At 44.0% G+C, this 19,872-nt stretch overlaps 1 protein-coding gene across 1 annotated transcript in view; it reads left to right on the forward strand.

The window, feature by feature from the left end:
- Tbc1d4 (TBC1 domain family member 4) overlaps positions 1-19,872 on the forward strand; it is a 148,862-nt gene that overhangs the window by 98,099 nt on the left and 30,891 nt on the right. The window contains exons 5-10 of the mRNA XM_051195286.1: positions 1,708-1,840; positions 4,662-4,753; positions 4,978-5,088; positions 7,698-7,817; positions 17,223-17,297; positions 18,555-18,781. Of these exons, the coding sequence (XP_051051243.1) occupies positions 1,708-1,840; positions 4,662-4,753; positions 4,978-5,088; positions 7,698-7,817; positions 17,223-17,297; positions 18,555-18,781 (758 nt within the window). The remainder of the gene's footprint in view (positions 1-1,707; positions 1,841-4,661; positions 4,754-4,977; positions 5,089-7,697; positions 7,818-17,222; positions 17,298-18,554; positions 18,782-19,872) is intronic.

The following is a 19,872-nucleotide window of genomic DNA, read 5'->3' on the forward strand; positions in this document are numbered from 1 at the left end:
TAATGCTCTAACTTGAACTTTTAGGGCATTAACCTTGTGATAGAATTTATAGGGGATCTGAAAAAGTGGTGAGTTTTAGAAAAGAAAACATAATATTTTGTAGAACAGTTGGAGTTTACAGTAGTATTTGTGGTAAGGAGAGGTTAGAGGTCACATTTCAGAAACCATTGAAATGGCCTATTGTTTCATTTAGAGAAAAGAGAAGACAATACAAACATCCAATACTTCCACAGAACTCCTTTCACAAGGCAAAATTTTTATGTAACAAATACCACATATAAGCATGCTAATTATATGTAAGGTATTTACTTATGTTATATATTTATGTAAAAATTATATATAACACACACATATATGCTATGTACTACCAAATCCATTGCCAGCACCGTCAGTGTCTGACATAAATTAGAAAAAAGAAATAAAGGAGTATATGCATAAACCATTAATTCACCTTTGACTGGAAACTAAGTAAATGACATAAACCTGTAAAGGCATTGCACAGTTTTAGTTGTGAAAATGAGGGCTCTTTCTTTTTAACCATAGTATAAAGTGGTGATTTGTGAACAATTTAGTTTTATTTATGGAGTGCTGTGAAATTATTCCTGTGTTTTTCTAAGGTTGGTCATCCAATGAAACACAACAACGATGGCTGCTTGCTTAGGGTTTTGAGGTCTCCTTTCGGTTTCACTAGGCTAGCAGAGTTTCTTTGTATTCCAGGCTCCTCTCTGCTTCAAATGCAGAAGTGGATCAGTATTCTTTCAGAACAACTTCAGCTTAAACCAGGCTGTAGGAGGAAAGGGAATGTGCAGCAAAAACAGCCCACCAAGTACCACCGGTGGCTTTGTTTACCAGACCGGGTTGGGATGAAGCTGCTAGATCTCTTCCCTGATGGTTTAGAATGTTGCCGGAATCCTACAGTGTGGGGACATCTCCCCTTGCGTTAGCAGCCTTGTCACAGAAAAGGTGGCCGAGGGAGAGGAGGAGCTACCTGGCTTCCAAGGAACAAAGGGGATAGTCAATGCTGGGCCAGTGCTAGAGCAAGGCTGGCCATCCTGGGCTGCTGGCCCTGTGGCGACGGCCAGTTCTTGAGCATTTAGGTGTCACAATTTAGACTCACAGATTATAAATACAATGGTAATAAGTCAGACAGGGTAGAAACAAGGCTAAGCAGTACTCATCGATTTTCCCACTGGTACTTAACTTGAGATTGTTTCCCCTCAGAACTGTCCTCAAACAAGTATTGTTTGCTTATACACTAACAGCCATCTTGAAGAAAAAGGGTGCCTATTAACACAATTGAACATTGACTCTAATTTGTTGTTCCCCGTATATATCCAAGGAAACTTCCAAAGACACATTTATCTGATAAGTCATTTAATTACGCAAAGGCTTGATCTATTAATTAAGCTGTCTGTGGTAGCGTAGCCACCCGTGGGACTTGAAAATAGAGTTCGAGTAACAGCTCCGTGTTTTATGCCACAGGCTGCAAGGGTCTTTTCATCCAGCTTTTAATTAGATGGATGAAAGATCTGACTTGAAGACTTGCTGTTTGCTCTCTGCCAGTGTGCTAGTCATCAGAATTCTATTTTTTATTATTTATCCGGCCATCTGTCAAGGCTGGCATTGCTGATGGGTGTGTGTGCGTGTGCGTATTTCTGTGAAAGCCGACTTTTATAGACCTGTTTATAGTCCTGTTTCTTCCTGTAGGTGGATGAGATCATGTTGACTCTGAAGCAAGCTTTCAGCACGGCCGCTGCATTGCAGAGCGCCAAGACACAGATCAAGCTGTGTGAGGCCTGCCCCATGCACTCTTTGCATAAGCTCTGTGAGAGGATCGAAGGTATGGTAGAATGTGGCCTTGGCACGAGAGGCGCTTGCTTTGGCATCTTGACACACTGAAGTCCCCACTGTCACTGAACGGTTCTTTGTTTCGTTGTGAGCAAGAACCCCAAAGGCATTTCTCTTGCTCAACTGTGCTATCACTGTGTGCTTCTGTGTGCTTGACTTTCCTGCTGTCTCTCTCCCCTTTCTTTTGAAGGCAAATTCAAGCAAAGGGCTTGTATTTCCCACAGTTCTTAAGACCAGTTATGTATGTGCGCAGTGGGAACTGAGCAAAGAGTCGCTGAATAATCAAAGAGAGGCAAACTCACCTCTGACTGTTCAGTTGTTCCTTTTTTCCCTCTTGGTGATGCATTCCTTTGTAACGGTCGTTGCTTGGCTTTTCAGGGTCTTTGGAAAAGCTGAGATAACAAAGGTGGAATCATGAAGCAAGTTTTCTTTTTTTTTAAATTTGTGCTGAGTTGCAATGTGGACCAGGCAGGATGCGCTGGGGATGCAGAGATATTTGCCACATACTGTTCCCCCCCAAACTTCAGTTTGGAGGAGAAGACCGGCATGTGAAACAGGGCGAACTTCACAGTGAGGCCAATCGACTCACTGCGGATTCTAGTTGTAACTTTTATCCCATAGACTCCAAATATGTGTGTGCTAAACTCTAGATCTTTTGAATATCCACACAACTACGCAATCTAAAACTATTTTAATGTAACATTCAGGTTTTAAAGTTTCTAAGGGCGATTTTACAGAATGATCATTACTTTAAAACATATGAAACATTAACAAAATGGAACGTGTGTGTGTGTGTGTGTGTGTGTGTGTGTGTGTGTGTGTGTGTGTGCCTGGTGAAGGGAGGTGGTGCTGTTAGATTAGTTAACTGTACAGAGGGAGAGAGAATTCTTCCATTATCTATTTACAGTATATTCCAACTGGATCCTCAGTGCAAACAAACCAAATAGTAAAAGCATTAAAAGAGAAAAGTGTTTTTATTTCTGAAAGAGGGAAAACTGTATTCAGATACAAAAAAGAAAATCAAATCATATCAAAGCAAAAAAAAAAAAAATTAAAAACAATCAGTAATAACTTGGACCTACTCATTCTGGACCTACTCATCCCAAGAGTTTATGTAACAGTAACTGCTTACTTGGGAGTAATGGTATGCAGATTGGTACCCAATCCTGCCAAAGCTCTACAAATAAAAAAGGTAAAATTACCGTTTTTAGTTTTAAAATCATATTTGTTTATGTGTTTGTTATGTGTGGGTATGTGTGTGGGTCCTCAGGTGCCATAGCACACAGGCGGATGCCCGATGACAGCTTGGAGGAGTGGCTTCTCACTTTCTGCCCATGGTTTCTGGGGTTCAAAGCACCAGCGAGCATCTTTACCCTCGGATCCACTTTTCTCAATACCAAATTATTTTAAAAATTGCTAGTTTGTCTAAAAAGTTTGTTATGTACTATGTGTAGCTTCTTTATAATCGAAATATAGCGGCAATACTTAAAACGTCACCTATGCACAGTGGAAACCTGCTTTGCTAGAATGGATGGTCACTTGATCATTGTAACTATGAATCTAACTATTTTTTTTTAATTAAAAATAAAAACATTCTCATGGAAAAATTTTCTCCAAAGATTTAATGTCTTTGGCATTACGCTGGCCTGCCCCTGTCACCTGGTAAAATGCACTCAGGCAGTACTCTGGTCAGCCCAGGGTTCCATGACTACTAATCTGCAGGCAGGTGTAAAGGACCCCTTTAAAAGTCAGACCCCCCCCCCCGCCCATTTACGCTCTATTTTGCTCTCTCCCCTGCTTTCGGTTGGCCACCAGCTACCTGCCTCTTCTTTTTTCCCTCTCTCTCCCCCTCTCCTCTTCTGTTCCCGGTGCCTCTGTGTCTCCCTTCTCCCTCCCCTTTCTAAAAAAAACCCGCGTTTAAGCTCTCTCTGCCTGGCGTGTTATTCCCTCCCTCTCCTGCTATGGAACCTGCTATGCTCTCCCACGTGGTCCCTTTACCTCGGGACCCCACTCACTTGGGACCCTCACCCAGGACCGCCCCTCCCCCCTTCCCCAGCTTTTATTCTTATAACTGTAACTAAAGAACAACGCTTCATATAAATTTCGTGTAAGCGTGTAGGATGTCTGCTGGAGTTGATGGTTTGGCACATCTGGCGATGAGGGTGCACTGCACAGCGCTGCACATCTGGAAAGGTGGCCTGCACAGCAGTGAGGGTGCTGGGGTGAGGACACCTTGAGGCTATCTTGGGCTACAAAATGCGACTGTCTCAACAACAGCAGCAAACAAAAAGTTGGAAAGATTTATAAATACCACAATACAGAGAAGTAAGACTTTTCCTGGAATAATTACCCCACATGAAGTTTTGTTCTTAGAGAATGGGAGCCCCGGAAAGGGGGTTATCCCTGTTCCGGTAGTTCTGTATTTCAATGTCATTAACGTCGGTTCATATTTGTGATCTGACGGCTAGACGCTTAGCTTGTTAAGGCTTTCCTTTTCACTTTCTGTCTAACACAGGCTCTGGGCTGGCATGTTCATTCCCATGCGAGTTCTCATTGTGGTCATTTCCTGAGTTTAGTGAATGGAAGCTGGCTGTGCTTGGCAGCATCTGGGACTCTCCATAGATGTTCTCTGTCTTGGCCCACTGTGGGGTCTGTTGGTTTAGGTGGAATGGGTTGCCATCAGGTCTCATGCTCCGGGGCCCTCCTCTTGAGAAGATGGAAGTTGAGCGAGCTCAGGGAGGGTGAAGTGTCGTGGCTGTCACCTCAGCAGCCAGCCTCCTTCTCATGCTTCCCGCATCTTTTCCTTTATTTAGGTCTCTACCCGCCACGAGCCAAGCTGGTCATCCAGCGACATCTCTCTTCACTGACCGATAATGAGCAAGCTGACATCTTTGAACGAGTTCAGGTAACACTTTTCACAGTTCCCGTAGATGAATATAACGGACAACGCTGGGTCCTGGCATTGAATTCTCGTTTCCACTCCATGGCCTCTAAGAGATCCATCCCCAGGGTTAGCAGGATGGGGAAGCTAGATTTTCACTCGTCCCCTGGACATGTAAGCCTAACCGAGCCTTCAGCACGAGGAAAGAGGTTGCTCTGTCCTGTGATCTTGCTTCCTCTGTCCCACAGAGAATGAAGCCCATCAGTGACCAGGAAGAGAACGAACTTGTGATTCTGCACCTGCGGCAGCTCTGTGAAGCCAAGCAGAAGACCCATGTGCACATCGGGGAGGGGCCGTCGGTGAGCGCCCACCTCTGCTGGCTTTCATCTGTCTGTGTACTCAGCTACACACACAGTCAAAATACTACCAAGACGTGGAAGAAATTGCTTTCCTTTGCACTGTCCTCCTTTTTAGGGTGAAAACCTATCATACTTTAGAGATTTCAGCCTTTATGAAGTTTATGGGAGATTTCAGCAGAGGCTGGCACATTGACATAAAATCATTATGGTTTCAAAATGTAAAATAATTTGGTATTTTGGGTAAGGAAAAAGACATTCACGATGTACAATGTATCTACCTTAAAAATTACATTAGTCTATTTTTTTCACAGTCCTATGCCTGTTTAATCTGAATGGAAACAGGGACAACCTACTTTAAGAATTCCATTAATGTATGTTTTTTGGTTCATAGCTCTATGCCTGTTTTATCTGAATGGTGAAAAGGACAGCAGTCTTCTGTGTGCATGCCTGTTTCTATTGTAAACTGAAGAATGGCATGTCTGCTCCCCTAGCTTTGAACTTACTCAGCTGCACAACGATAACAAAAACACACACACGACAAAAAAGCTACCACTGTAACAGCATCAAAGAGGTCCCTTACATGTGTAACACTTTTTTCCCTTTGAACATGTGTAGCTCTTAAGGATGTATATGAATCCTGGTTTTGTATTTCACTGCAATTTTTTTGCATCAGCACATATTTTGATGTTGAGATACTTGAGATGTAGCCCAGGCTTCCCCCAAATGCGGGATCATCCTGCTTCAGCTTCCCAGTGGTGAAACTGGAGGCTTGTATCACTGTGCCTGGCTCTTCAGCCAAAGCCGTTGCTTCTGTCTCTAAGGCGTGTTGTTCACTTTGAGTGTGCGTGAGGGCGTAGGTCATAGGAGAGTGTGCAGGACTCTCTTCTTTCTCCCCACAGACCTCCCAGGAACCTATCTGGAGTGGTGAGGCATGCAGCCAAGCCATCTCTCCCTCCCCTCCAAAGCTGCTGGGGGTGATCAGGAATGGCCCTTTGGTGCCTCCTGCATGGTTCTGAAACCAGCAGCCTTCAGAGACGACTGCTCTTCTGGTCTCCGATTTCCCTGACCTTTGCATGCTTTTAAACATGCCTGGGAGATCCCCTAAGACACCGCGGATGCCTCTCTTCTTAACACTTACATCAACATTTTCCACATTTATCTAGTGCTTGAGGAGCCACTTAGGGGTTCCCCTAGGTTGCCTTTCCCATGTCACCAGAGGACTGCAACTGGGTAAAATATGCAAAGTACCTAACAGTGGACACCTCACTGATTCATGTGGTTGGTGAAGCTTTACAAATCTGAAAAGTACATGACCACATACAAATAAAAATGGAGACTTTAGAAAAAAAGATTTATTATTTTATGTGTATGATTGTGTTGCCTGCATGTATTTCTGTCTGTGTGTGTATGTGTGAATGTGTGTATATGTGTGTGTCTGTGTGTGTGTGTATGATCATGTGTGTGAGCGTGTGCGTGTCATGTGAGTGTGTATGTGTGTGTGTGTCCATGTGTATGAGTGTGTGTATGTGTGAGTGGGTGTATGTGTATGTGTGTGTGAGTGTGTGTATGTGTGTGTGAGTGTGTGTGTGTCTGTGTGTATGTCCATATGTGTGAGTGTGTGTGTCATGTGAGTGTGTGTGTATGTCCATATGTATAAGTGTGTGTGTCTGTGTGTGTGTCCGTGTGTGTGAGTGTGTGTGTCCATGTGTGTGTGTCCGTGTGTGTCTCTGTGTGTGTGAGTGTGTGTATGTGTGTGTGAGTGTGTGTGTATGTATGTGTGTGTGAGTGTGTCCTTGTGTGTGTCTGTGTGTGTCCGTGAGTGTGTGTGTCCATGTGTGTGTGTCCGTGTGTGTCTCTGTGTGTGTGAGTGTGTGTATGTGTGTGTGAGTGTGTGTGTATGTATGTGTGTGTGAGTGTGTCTTTGTGTGTGTCTGTGTGTGTCCGTGTGTGTGTGTGTGTGTCCGTGTGTGTGAGTATTTGTGTGTCCATGTGTGTGAGTGTGTGTGTCCGTGTGTGTATGTATGTGTGTGTGAGTGTGTCCGTGTGTGTGAGTGTGTGTGTCCATGTGTGTGTGTGTCCGTGTCCATGTGTGTGTCCGTGTCTGTGTCTGTGTGTGTGTGTGTGTGTGTGTATGAACCTGGGTTCTCTGCAGAAGCAACCAGTGCTCCTCAGGATCGCACTCTCCAGCCTTGAAAATGGAGTGTAGCAGAAGCATCATTGACCTGCAGCTTGGTTTCCAGGGTGCTCTGTTCTTTGAAACGTATTGTCCCCTGTAGGACACATACCAGACACGGAAAGGGATGGTGGTAGCCTACTGAAAACAGCTGAAAAATTGTCACCCCGAGTTTAACTTTTGGTAGATGGAGTGGGAATGTGTGAGTGACATGAAAAGGCATGGAGAGAAGGCTTTAGTTCTCTCCTTTTCATTCCTTATAGTAGTAAATTCCTTTCCTTGTAGCCTCTGTGTTCACAGTGTGGAACATAAATTACTACTTCTCTTTGAGGATCGCTTGCATTTTTTTTAACGGCTTGCTCCTAAGCCCTCATTTAAAGCCTCATGTAACTTCCAGTGTGTCTGTACTATAACTTTGCTGCTTTCCCTTTCCTAGATTATTTCAAATAATACAATCCCAGAAAATTCGACAAGTAGTGGGCGGTTCAAGCTTGACATTCTGAAAAACAAAGCGAAGAGATCCTTAACTTCCTCCTTGGAAAACATCTTCTCTAGGGTAAGACTGAACTCGGCTGTCTTGCGTAAACACTTATGTTTTCTGCTTTATTTATGATCATCTCACTGAAGACTTCCCAGTGGTGACGGTGAGGAACCTGTTAAGATAACTTCAATTTCATTAACACTGCACTTGAGAGGCAGAGGCAATATTGGAGTTGGTGGCCAGCTTGGGCTACATACTGTACTGTGTCACAAAAAAAGTATCATAAACAAGTTTCTTTCTAAAGGTCTACATTTGTTCTCCAGCCTCTGGTATCTGAAGTCAAGCCATGGAAATATCTTAGTAGAGGCAAGTATGCGTAGAAAGGCAGCGGCAGGCGGGGGGTGAGGGAGGGCATCCAGATGTGCAGTTCTATAAGAACTTTTGATATTTCTCTATTTCATAATGGGTTTTAAAAATATCTACTGATGTGGGATGCTCCCTGTATGCTGTGAATATGTTTTTTTTTTTTTTCAAAGAAGCTGATTTGGCCGATAGCCAGGCAGAATATAGTTAGAGGGGAAATCCAAATAGAGATACAGAGAAAAGGAAGAGAGTCAGGGGGACACCAGGGAGCTGGAGGAGGAGTAAGATGCCAGAGCATTACCGGTAAGCCACGTGGCTGTGGCAATACACAGATGAGTAGAAATGGGTTAATTTAATTGTTGAGAACTAGCTAGTAATATGCCTGAGCCATTGACCAAACAGTTATAATTAAGTCTCAGAGTGGTTATTTGGGGACTGGCAGGCAGGAGAGAAGCTTCCAGCTACAGTTTGCCTTTATTGTATCTGTTATTAGAGGCTGATATAAAATGTTAAAAGTAGTATGAAGTAATAGAAAAAATTGTATCCAACTTAGTAAATTTATCTACTTCATTTAAATGTTAGCAAAATGTTTCCCGTGAACTTCATTTCCCTCTTTCTGTGTCATGAGGTCTTAGGACTGGGCTGCCATGTTCGTGTGCATGGTACTAGAGCCAACCTACAGAAGGCAGCAGCCAGGAGAGGAGGGTGCCTGGGCTGGGGATACTGAGTGGCGAAGGAGGGTATAGCCTGTGAAGAGAAGTCTGGTTGGGTATGGGAGGCAGAGGGGAGGAGCAAGCATTCACACAGAGAGATGCCTTTTGTGTGGAGGTAGAGTCTGGGCAGGGTGCGGTTTCCAGTGGGGCTGTAGTAGCCTCAGTGGGGTGAAGAGAATGGTAGTCCACATACGGGGGAATGGACCCAGTCAGAGGATGGCCTTCTGTATAAATATGCTAATGTTCATGGCATCTAGCAGAGAAGGGAAGTGTGAAGAGGAAGAGGGAGGAATCTAGGGGGATTTAGACTTATCTGCATGAAACTGTGTCTCTGTGAGTATATAACCATATATGTTATATATCCCCTTGGCTTTGTCCATCAAGAGAACCTGGGGGCAGTTTTCCTGTCCACACTCGACCACAAGCCTGCTTGGGTGACATGTAATTTCTGGAGTTTGATATCTCCATGGCAGGTAGTGTTGGGCTACATTCGTGGCGATCATGGGTTGCATGTTGTCCATGACCTACAGGTTGGACATAACCTGTTATGCAAACAGTCTTCCTCAGACTTCCCTCGTCTTCTAGGCCTTGACACTCCTGAATTCAGCTGGCTTGCTGTTTTGTAAGCTTTCCCTCAGCTTGTGTTTGCTGACAGGCTCCCTCATTAGACTCAGGCTCAGGCACGGCCTCTGTGGCACTATGTTTGTTCATCAGGGCAGATGGCAAGGACTCCAGCCTATCACTTTGCTCATGCTGGTCAGAACATAGACTGCCTGTTACTATGAAATAGCCATGGTTAATCTCGTCCAAGACTCATGGTGGAATGTAGCCTCTATTAGGAGAGAATAGGAGGGGGACCATTAATGAGGTGGCTAGTTGACGGAAGGGTTACTAGGTTAGCTCTAAAGTAGGGATGCTGTCACAGCCAGCGTGGCCAGGTCTCCCTCTCTCATGTGAAGTTCTGGATCATCTCACCACTTTGATAACAGGAGGGTCAAAACCAGATCTGACCCTTGACCTTGAACTAGAATTGTGAGCTAAAGTAAACTTTTCTTTGTTAGTTATTGGCCCCACGGCCTGGTGTTTGTTATTAAAACCAGAAAACAGAAGAAGACACAAGGAACAGAGTTCTTTCCTTTTATTCTACCTCAGTGTGCTCTGGGAGCAAGGGCCGTGACATACCCATTGCCTAGGGATTTGATGAGCAGTAAGTGAGCTTATACACAGACATTGCTTAAAGAACTGCTTAGCCCGGCTGTTGTTACTGTAAAACAATGTTGTATGTGTCATTTAGCAATTAACCCTGAACTATTAGATGACTATAATATGTATGAACATGCGTACGTACGTACGTATGTATGTCTATCAGTCTACATATCATCTATTTATATATTATCTAGCTGGCTGGTTGTGTGTCTGTCTATCTGTCTATCCATCCATCCTAGGACATTCCAGTTAGCAGTGTTTTTTTAGGAGGAGGATGGGGGAGAATTCACTAGCATGAGGAGTTCGTCATTACGAGGCCTCCGTTGTAATTGTTTTACTGAATTATGCCATCAAGGAAGATGGATAGACACACATTCAAAGCCAACATTATGCTCCTCTCCTGTCATGCACACAGGGGAAGCATGACTTAAATAACACAAACCTTGGTACATGATAATAAGATGCTGACCAGAGTTCTCCTGAGTGAACATGCCTGATAGGGTAGCAGAAACAACCCACTGTGAACTCATAGCCAACTTGCTTACAAATGATCTTGCCATATTCAAATATGTTTAAGAGGTAAACAATTAGAGTCTCTTGAGAAAAATCACTGTAAGAAGTCAGTTTAAAATAATTGTCGTAGACAAGCTGGGAGTTAGGAATTAGTGGGACATCTTTATTACTGTGGATATATATTTATAGCCCACCACATCCACACAACGCTGCCCGTCTTTGCATGGATGGTAGTGGGACCTCTGGACCATGGGCAATCCTTTCATTTTTAAAAAAGAATTTATAGAATAAGTAGTGAAGTGTGTTGAAGCTCTCTGCCAGTCTCCTTGGTCATGGTCAGGTGCTAGCAACTTTTCAGAAACGGAACCCAGAGCTCATCATATCACAGTATGTAGGGGGGTGAGCTGAGGCCCCTCTGGTGAAGAGTCTTCACCGGTGATACTGATGTACAGTATGAATTTTGCTACTTAGCTCACCATTGTGATTTCTCATGCTCTGGGATGGCCATTTTTTCTTAAAGTTTGGACACATATGAGCACCTTCACCTTCATCTATGCTAGTGGTTCTCGACCTTCTTAATGTGACCCATTAATACGGTTACTCATGTTGTGACCCCATCATACACTTATCTCACGCTACTTCATAACTGTAATTATGTTAGTTACGAATTATAATGTAGACATCTGTCTGATATGCAACCCCAAGGGGGTCATGCATGACCCACAGATTGAGAGCCACAGATCTAGGACCTTGTCAGTCATTCAGAAGCCTGGTCTGACCTCAGAATTGCTTCATCAGAAATTCTGGAGTTGAGTCCAGTAGTGTGGACTTTTAACAGCCCCCGAAGTCACACCGGCACCACTTCAAGTTTGAGAGTTACTATTCCCGACAAGCAGACTGGTAGTCATCAATGTCAGCTGTCAGAGAAGAACACTGTATTGATCAACAATTTCATTAGAATGACCACATAGGTGGCCAGAGACCTGAAAGTAAGACCTGGCCTTGGCAGATTTTAGACCTGTAAACTTGGGCCGTTTCATCCCCAGCTCAAAGCTCCAAGCTGTAGTTTCTCCACTTACCAAATGCGCATTGCAGTACTGGGTTACATTATAAGTTAGCGCTGTTAAAGTGCCCCACTGTAGATGTGAGGAGGGCGTGATCTGTAGGCTGGAAACCTGTTGTTTGCAAAAAAGCTGAAGGTCTGCCCTTACTCTCCACTTAGACCTTGGTGCGCTACGGGGCTGACTTTGCAGTATCTCTTCTGCATGCCTTGAATTGCCGCGATGGCTCCCAGCAAGGGCACAGCTAAGCTATTTTGGTCCCAGTGAATACTGTAGCTTTTGTGTCCTTGGGTGATGCCAAATGCTATAAATGTGGCCTAACAAGGTCTTGGGTGCTTCAAGTGTAACAGAAGGCTGACGGCTCCATCTGCCTGATAAAAGTGCTTTTCTGTTTTGGGTTGTGTAGCAGGAAGTTCACTCCAGCCTGTCTTTAGGTCACAATTGCTTTCTGGAGTGAGATGTAGTTGTTTTATGAGATGGGTCCATGTTAGAATTGCTTAGAAGCTCAGCTCATAAACACTAAAAAGTGGGTCTACTGAAAATGGCTAGCCCAGGAGTTACCAAATCATCATTTGGTAAAACTGAGAAAGTTGTGTGTGTAGAATTAAAGACAGAACTGTGTGTCTGGCTGTTTATTGCTGTTTCTTGAGTTTTCAGTGTACTCACCAGTGGAAAGTGTTATTTATTTTGAATATACTCTCCCTTGTTCACTCTCTTTAGAGTAATGTTCATTGTGTCTCTGAGGAAGTAGGAGAATTAATGCCTGTGGTAGGGTTTAGTTTTAAAGTAACTTGGTTTTATGCTACGTGAAAACACACGCCCAGTCATGGATAAATTGCACCACAATGAGCAAAGTACATGACTTACATTGTTTTGCTCATGAAAATGTTTTGGTCCTGTTATGATTGCTTTCCCTAGTGTGATGGTTAACTGTTGAGACACCGGGCAGGTTGGCATGTAAACCTCAGCTAAGAGTCGCAGGCACCAATCAGCTTTACCGACTGTCTCTGAGCTACACACTAACAGTTCATTAGATAAAAATATATTTTATCACTAGACATTTGCTTGCTATAATGCAGAATTGAGGGCTTAAACAACCTTGATGAGGTTCTAGGCATTTCAGAAAATCTGGTTTACTTGTAACTCCATCTCCCTTCTGTAAGGCCTGACCACAGCAGACCACCACTGAGAAGGGGCTTAAGGACTCATTTTTTTTCTTGTGATATTATTTTTAAAAATTCTATTGATTCTTTGTGAATTTCACATCATGCACCCCAACCCCCCTCATCTCCCCATCATTCCATATCTGCCCTCTGCCCTTACAGCTTCCCCCCAAAAAAGAAAAGAAAAATCTCACCATGGAAGTTGTGGTATTGTCATGGTGTGTCACACAGCATACCCTTTTGCCCAAACAACTTTACTTATAAATGTTCGTTTTAATGAGTCGTTGGACTGTTTTGTGACTCCTGACTTCTGTTACTCTACTGGACCCCCTCTGGGATTCCTCTCAGATATCTGCTGTTGCCCTTTGTCATGGAGATCCTGTAGCTCTGGTTTTGCAGGACTGTCCCCTTCACGTGTTCCAGCAGCTCATAGATGGGGCAGATGTTGGGGTGGGCCAACTCAAAGCCCTGGATCTGGCCTGGGTGATAGCTGAGTTGGTCAGCCCCTGCCCTTCGTCCAGGTGAGGGCTGGAACCAGCTCCCCTACCTGTGGTAGCTGGCAAAGGGTGGGAAAATATGTTAGAGCTAATGAGCATGGCTTTCTAGATCTAAGGGGCTGAGAAGATACATGTTAGAGCAACTGAGTAAAAATTCATGCCAAGGCACTGTAAGAAGTTTCTCAATTGTTGCTTGAAAAGGCAACGTCACCCTATGCACAGATACCTTAAGGTCACAAAACCTTTAGATCATAGAACAAAGGACACTGAACAACGCTAAAGAATGATGAAGGAAAATTTCCAAACATCCAGATGAACTATTGATGAAACATAAGCATAGAACAGTGGCATTTGTAAATTAAAGTGACTTACATTCCAATCTCCCCTTTCTGAGAAAGTACCTGGTGAATGTGTGCCACCAAAATGAGGAAATGAACTGAAAAAAGGGGAAGACATGATTCTAATGTCATGGGGGGGTGGGGATCAAAGGAGGGTACCAGGAAGACCTGTAGATGGAGTCCAGCTCAGGGCAGGGAGACAAACATCACGATGATGCTGAGTTCAAAGATGAAGACTAATTGGTGGATTATATGATGCTTGACCATACAGTGATCTGTTGGCAAATTTTATGATTGCTGAATAAAAGGTCATTAACACTTTGAAAAAGGACAAGACAAGTCACAAAATACAATCAGATGTAATCATGGTAACTGTGTAGCTTAACTGTAAACAATACTAACAAAGAAGTCAGGATAATCAAAGCAGAAAACACAGATTTAAGTGGTGTGTGTGTGTGTGTGTGTGTGTGTGTGTGTGTGTGTGTATGGTGAGGCAAGAGTACTTGTTTCATCTTCCAGATCTTGTCTGAGCTAGAAAGACAAAGGAATACTACAATGAATGGCATATTAGAAGCACCAGTAGAAATCATTTCAAGACTTGCTTTTGGTGGTAGGGTTCGAAGTGTGAGAGAAGAGGGTGATAGCTAAACCCTTTCTTCATAAGACTGGCTAACAAAATTTGACTCTTTGGTTGTGGCGTGGGTGGTGGGCAGAGCTAGTCCCATTGTGCTGTAACTCCATGGGGCCTGCAGTCCCTGGCCGCCTGCCATGGAGCAGGGCTCCAATGGTACTGTTGCATCTGGTCTTACTGCCATCCTCAAGGGCTGGTCCCAGACACCTGCAGCCTGTGGCCTGGCCAGGTCCTGTTGCTGCAGATGGAGCAGCTTCTGCATCACTGCTGCTTGTTGTAACAAGTATGGTTTTCTGCCCGCCACTGCTGGTCTTGTTCTGCAGCCGCGCCAGCCCCAAATAACACACAGAGACTCTGTATTTGATACAATGCTGTTGGCCCGGTTACTTGTTTCTTATCGACTAGCTCTGCCTTAATTATTAACCCATTTCTGCTGATCTATGTATTTCTCTTACCCGGGAGCCGGCGGCCTACTGCTTTCTTCAGACTCTCCATCTTGACTCCTCCTTACTACTTCCTATTTCCTCCTTGTTTCCTAGCCCCTCCTATCTTCCTTTCCTATTGGACAACAGTGCTTTATTATTAACCAGTATGAGAAACATATACAGAATGACATCTCCCATCAGCTTGTGGTAGCAAGACATCCTCATCTTCCGCAGTGAAACCTACCGCAATGTGGTGGTTCTGGATCCAGGGTCCTAAGAGGGACAAGTTTTCCTCCCAGGAGATGGTCACCAACCTGCCGCTCTGCAGCCACCTCAACCCATGGAAGATGCTGATCATCAGGGTGGAGATGCGGGGTGAAGCACCCCTCTGTGGAGTCTGTGGTGCTGTGTGAGATCAGTGAAGGTGTCGTCAAAGATTCCAAGAATTTTTGACTAGCATGGTCATTGGCTCCTCCAGCTCAAAGCTAACCCTCCGTGTGGGCTGTAGCTTTGAGTTCATGAAACAGAACCAAGATGACTTCAATGTCATCACCGACTCCTCAGACACCATAGGCCCTACTCAGAGACTCTTCAAGGAGACCTATTACCAGCCCCTCATGAAGACGGCACTGAAGGAAAGCAGCATCCTAAGCCGGCAGGGTGAATGCCAGTGGCTGCACCTGGACCTCATCAAGGAGAAGAGATACTTCTGCAGATCTCTCTTCTCTGTGGTAGGCTATGCCTACTGCACCATCCCCTTCCTTTCTAAGCAGCCAGATCGGCTTCATGTTGTATAGCAAAAACTTGAGCACCGACTTCCGGAAGCCCATGCAGTAGCTGACATAGGCCCGGGTGGAGCAGACACAGCTGAAATACTATAACTCTGACATGAACCGCTCAGCCTTTGGGTTGCCCGAATTCACCCGCAAGGCCCTGGATGACCTAAGTGGAGCCTAGATGACCCTGCAGCACTGCCCATGACTTCAGTCAGACTGGACCACGGAGCATCCAAGGTGTTTGGGGCCTCCCAGCTCCGGACCAGACTCCCAGATGACTCTTGCCCACCAGCCAAGTGTTTCCTGGCCTGAATGCTGCCTGGACTGCCCTTCTGGGTGGACACAGTCTCTTTGTCTGTCTGTCTCCAGACATTCAGCCCCAAGCCTATACCAGCTCTGCACAACACTGTCTATACCCTCTGTCACCCAACAAAAGAGCATGTGTGTTGTTGCTCTTTGCTTGCTGGATGGAGACAGAGAGCACCCAGAGGCATTCTTAGGTTGGGAACCTGCTGGCCTTCATCTGTCTCTGTTGTAAGCTATTTCTCCCTGAATAAATATCTGTTCAGCCTATCTGTTTTTCCCGATCCTTATTATTCCATGATACATGTGTATTTACAACAAGCTCAAATTTTTGTTGACTCTTGAAACTTTGTACAGGTATTACTTTGATGAACAATTAAAATTTAATTCCTTCTACCCCAACCCCCTACATATATTCACTATTTAAATATATATCTAATATCTAATATATTATATCAGTACACATTAAAATAACATGTATACATAAATAGTGAATATCTTAATATATATTAAAACGGCGAATGCTGTGAAACGTTGTGTATCTCTTCATTTTGCAGACGTACTGTTCCATGCCTGACTTGTGTTTCTGGCCCTTCCTTTTAGTTCCTTTCTGTATTTTTAATGTTTTACCCTTAAGACCCTCTGTATGATATGATGTGCTTCCTAACCCACTTTTGTGTTTTCTTTCCTTCATTTGGCTTAGTTTCGTCCTATGTATTGTGAGAGTAATAGATAGCCATCCGTTACATCAGTTTTACATTGTGTTGAGATGTCTACCCAGAACCAGTCATTAACAGTGACACTGACTGACCTAACCTGGTAAAGTGAAATGATTTGTTGGCATTGGCAATTTTTATAGGATAATTAATAAAGCAAAATTAATAATTTTTGAAGGCTTTTTGTTGTTGTTTTGTTTTACTCCAAAGGACAGAACTCTGGTTTCTGTGCAAGCTTAGCATTTCTTGACACAAGACTTGCCCAGGCTGGTCTTGAACTTACTATGAAGTTCATGGTGGTTTCAAACTTGGAATTTGCAATCATACTGCCCCAGCCTCCCAAGTCCTGGGATCACATTATTCTGTTTTAATATATTTATTACATTGTTATGTGAATTGTGATGTCTATGATATGTTGTATGAAAGGCATGCATAGCTTGCTTGGTGTCTTTTAATGCTCTGTCCATATTTACGTTTGTCTGTGTGAGGTCAGAGTTAATGACACTCTCACGATCTTGTGGTGAGTCACCTTTAAGACTGTAACCAAAATAGCTTCAAAAACCTCCGTGTGCCATGTGGTCGTCTAACAGCTGAGTTAGAGACACTAGGAGTCTGCAGGCTCTGATGGCCGTTAATGCAGTTGACAAGTATGAGTGAACTAAGGGGACTCATTTAATGCTTAGGTGGAGTGAAAACTTCAGCTGGCCTTCTCTTTTCTCCTGTAAGACTCAAGCTGCAGTTGTAATAATTCTGTCTACCCTCTCTCTGCACACAGGGAGCAAACAGAATGAGAGGTCGGCTTGGAAGCGTGGACAGCTTTGAACGGTCCAACAGTCTTGCTTCAGAGAAGGTATCTACTCATAGCTCCTCAGGTCACCAAACACTGCTGCTTAGCCACAGCTATGGTAAAACATGCATGCATAATTATTTTGTGGCGAGATTTTTATTTTTAAAACAGCCTTTTAAGAAATAAATACTTGATACTCGCGTTTTAAATAAGATTCTGGTGCCTATTTATTTCTCACCCAGCTAAGTTCCTTTCTGTTGGGACAAGGTGCAGCACACCCTTCACTGGCTAACTCTGTATGTGTTGCACTGGATATACTAAAGCCATACAAGCGGAACCACCCAATTAGCACCCCTCCCCCCAAGCAGAGACCCCCCCCCCCAGCTTATTGTTATTCTTTATCCATGTTACTTCATTTCCTCTGTTTGGTTCTCCTACATTTCAGCTCTAACACCATCCTCTCTGTATCACAGCCAGCCCTAGAGAGGGTTTCCTGTTTCCTGTTTTGTGCAATGTGCAACTACAGGCACCTTCAACCTTTGTTGTCCTAGTAGGAAGACACCAAAGTATTTTTTTTTTTTTTTTTTTTATAAACTTTTGTTGGCACCAGAGACCTAGTCCAGCGATGTGTCTTATCTGTAGCCCGGCTCAGCAAGCCGGATGGTTTATTTACTGTGGTGCATACCTCTCTGGATTGAAAGATTTATGTTCTTTGCACCGGGTGGGAGAGGCATTCCAAAGGGCTCCCTTTTGTTCATTTCCTGTTTTTCACTTCTTCTAAGAGAAACTTACCACAGGGATCATGCCGCTGGGCAGAAACATCCAGAGTGTGGGAAGATAATTCACAGGCTTTAATTTACTTTTGCAAAGCTTTGCTCCAAGTCCCAGACATTAAGTCACTGTGATATTGTTTTGCCATTCCTGGAAATATGCAGAGCCATAGGTCACAGAGGTTAGGAGATCCCTGAGCAAAGGCTCCACCCCTTTTCCCGTCATGGCCTCTTCATCTCTCTGGCAACAATAGGAAGAGGACAGTAGCCCTAGCTTTCTACCACAGCCCGCCCTCAGGGGAAGAGTACCTTTTATCGGCCTTTCACTTTCCTGCCTATCTTTTCCGATGCTCTGTGACACCTGCTTATCAGCAGCAGTGGGTTGTGGTGAAACAGACAGATTAGTCTTCACCAGGGCTGAGTAAAAAGAAAAACAAAACAGTTTTGTCATGAGTCAGGAAGAGGGTTCCTCTGTCGCTGCTGAGCTCTGGGTATCTGTGTGTCTGTCCTTAGCCTGGTAGGGGCAGACACCTTCTGGTTTGTGTTGTAGGACTTCTCACCAGGGGACTCTCCTCCTGGAACACCACCAGCCTCCCCTCTGTCCTCTGCCTGGCACGCCTTCCCAGAGGAGGATTCTGATTCTCCACAGTTCCGAAGACGAGCTCACACCTTCAGCCACCCACCTTCAAGTTCAAGGAGGAAGCTGAACTTGCAAGATGGGAGGGCTCATGGCCTAAGGTCCCCTCTACTGAGACAGAGTTCCAGTGAGCAATGCAGGTAGGTCCTGGCCTGTCCCCCACCATGGGACAGCATAGTCTAATGTCATTCTGTTTGGGTCAGTTTGGAGTCAGTGTGGATTGTGTTTCATGTTTTAGCCAGATTTTAGGGTTCCGAAGGAGCAGAAAAGCAAGGGATGCATTTTGTTTTTCTCAGTGAGGCAAGGTTAAGATATACCCTGACAAACTCTAAGACATTTTAAATGGGACCTTTTAATTTTATTTATTTGCGCCACCAAAAAATAGAGAGCACATGGAATGCAGTCATTTTGCCTGAAAATGTGCTGGCTCACATTATATCCTGCCCTTTTAAAGGCTGGCTCTGAGGACGTCATCAGCACAAATGGCCAAGCCCACAGCTTCTTGTCAGCCTGCAATAATATCCCTTTCATGCAGGAGACAACATTTGGCTGTGTTTTACTACATAACAAATAAAACCTAAGTGTGATAACTACCACCCGTTTTGCCTAAAACACTGTCTACAAAGGAGACTATACAGTTGCAGGTGTTGTCCATTAGATTAGAATGACCTCAAATAGTATTAAAGAATAATCCAAAAAAACTGCCTGTTGTCAGGTATCAAGGAGTAAAGGTAAAATGTGCAGCTTCTTACCGTTTACCTCAACTCATGTCTGGCAGCCAATTTTCTTCCTTTTCCTTCCCTGTGGGTTTCATGCGGACAGACGTGTGCCACAGTCATTCATAAAACCGAGTGACAGTAGAACATCTTGTAAAATGGCCAGTGTCAATATGAAGTGTTATCAGATTTGCTTTCATGTTTTTACTGATACGGTTTTCAATGCTGTTTTCTGGTTGATTTTAATTCTAAAAACCCAGAAATTATAAGACACACGGGTTACATAAAGAAAGCCAAAGCAACCGTCTTCAGATCTTGTGTGTCTGTGGAGATTAAGTGTTCATTAGAAAACCAAGATTTTACAAATAATAATTTCTCTCATTTTTTTTTTTTTTACTCAAGACAACAAATCTCTTCCCCCTCAAGAAGGGATTGTTGTCAAGAGTGAAAGGTGCCAATCATTTTGAACTGTAAATGATGTCCCTCTCAATTCTTCCCCGAGTTTCCCATATGTT

Source organism: Phodopus roborovskii, unplaced genomic scaffold (assembly GCF_943737965.1).
Source record: "Phodopus roborovskii unplaced genomic scaffold, PHOROB, whole genome shotgun sequence".
NCBI classification, from domain to species: Eukaryota; Metazoa; Chordata; class Mammalia; order Rodentia; family Cricetidae; genus Phodopus; species Phodopus roborovskii.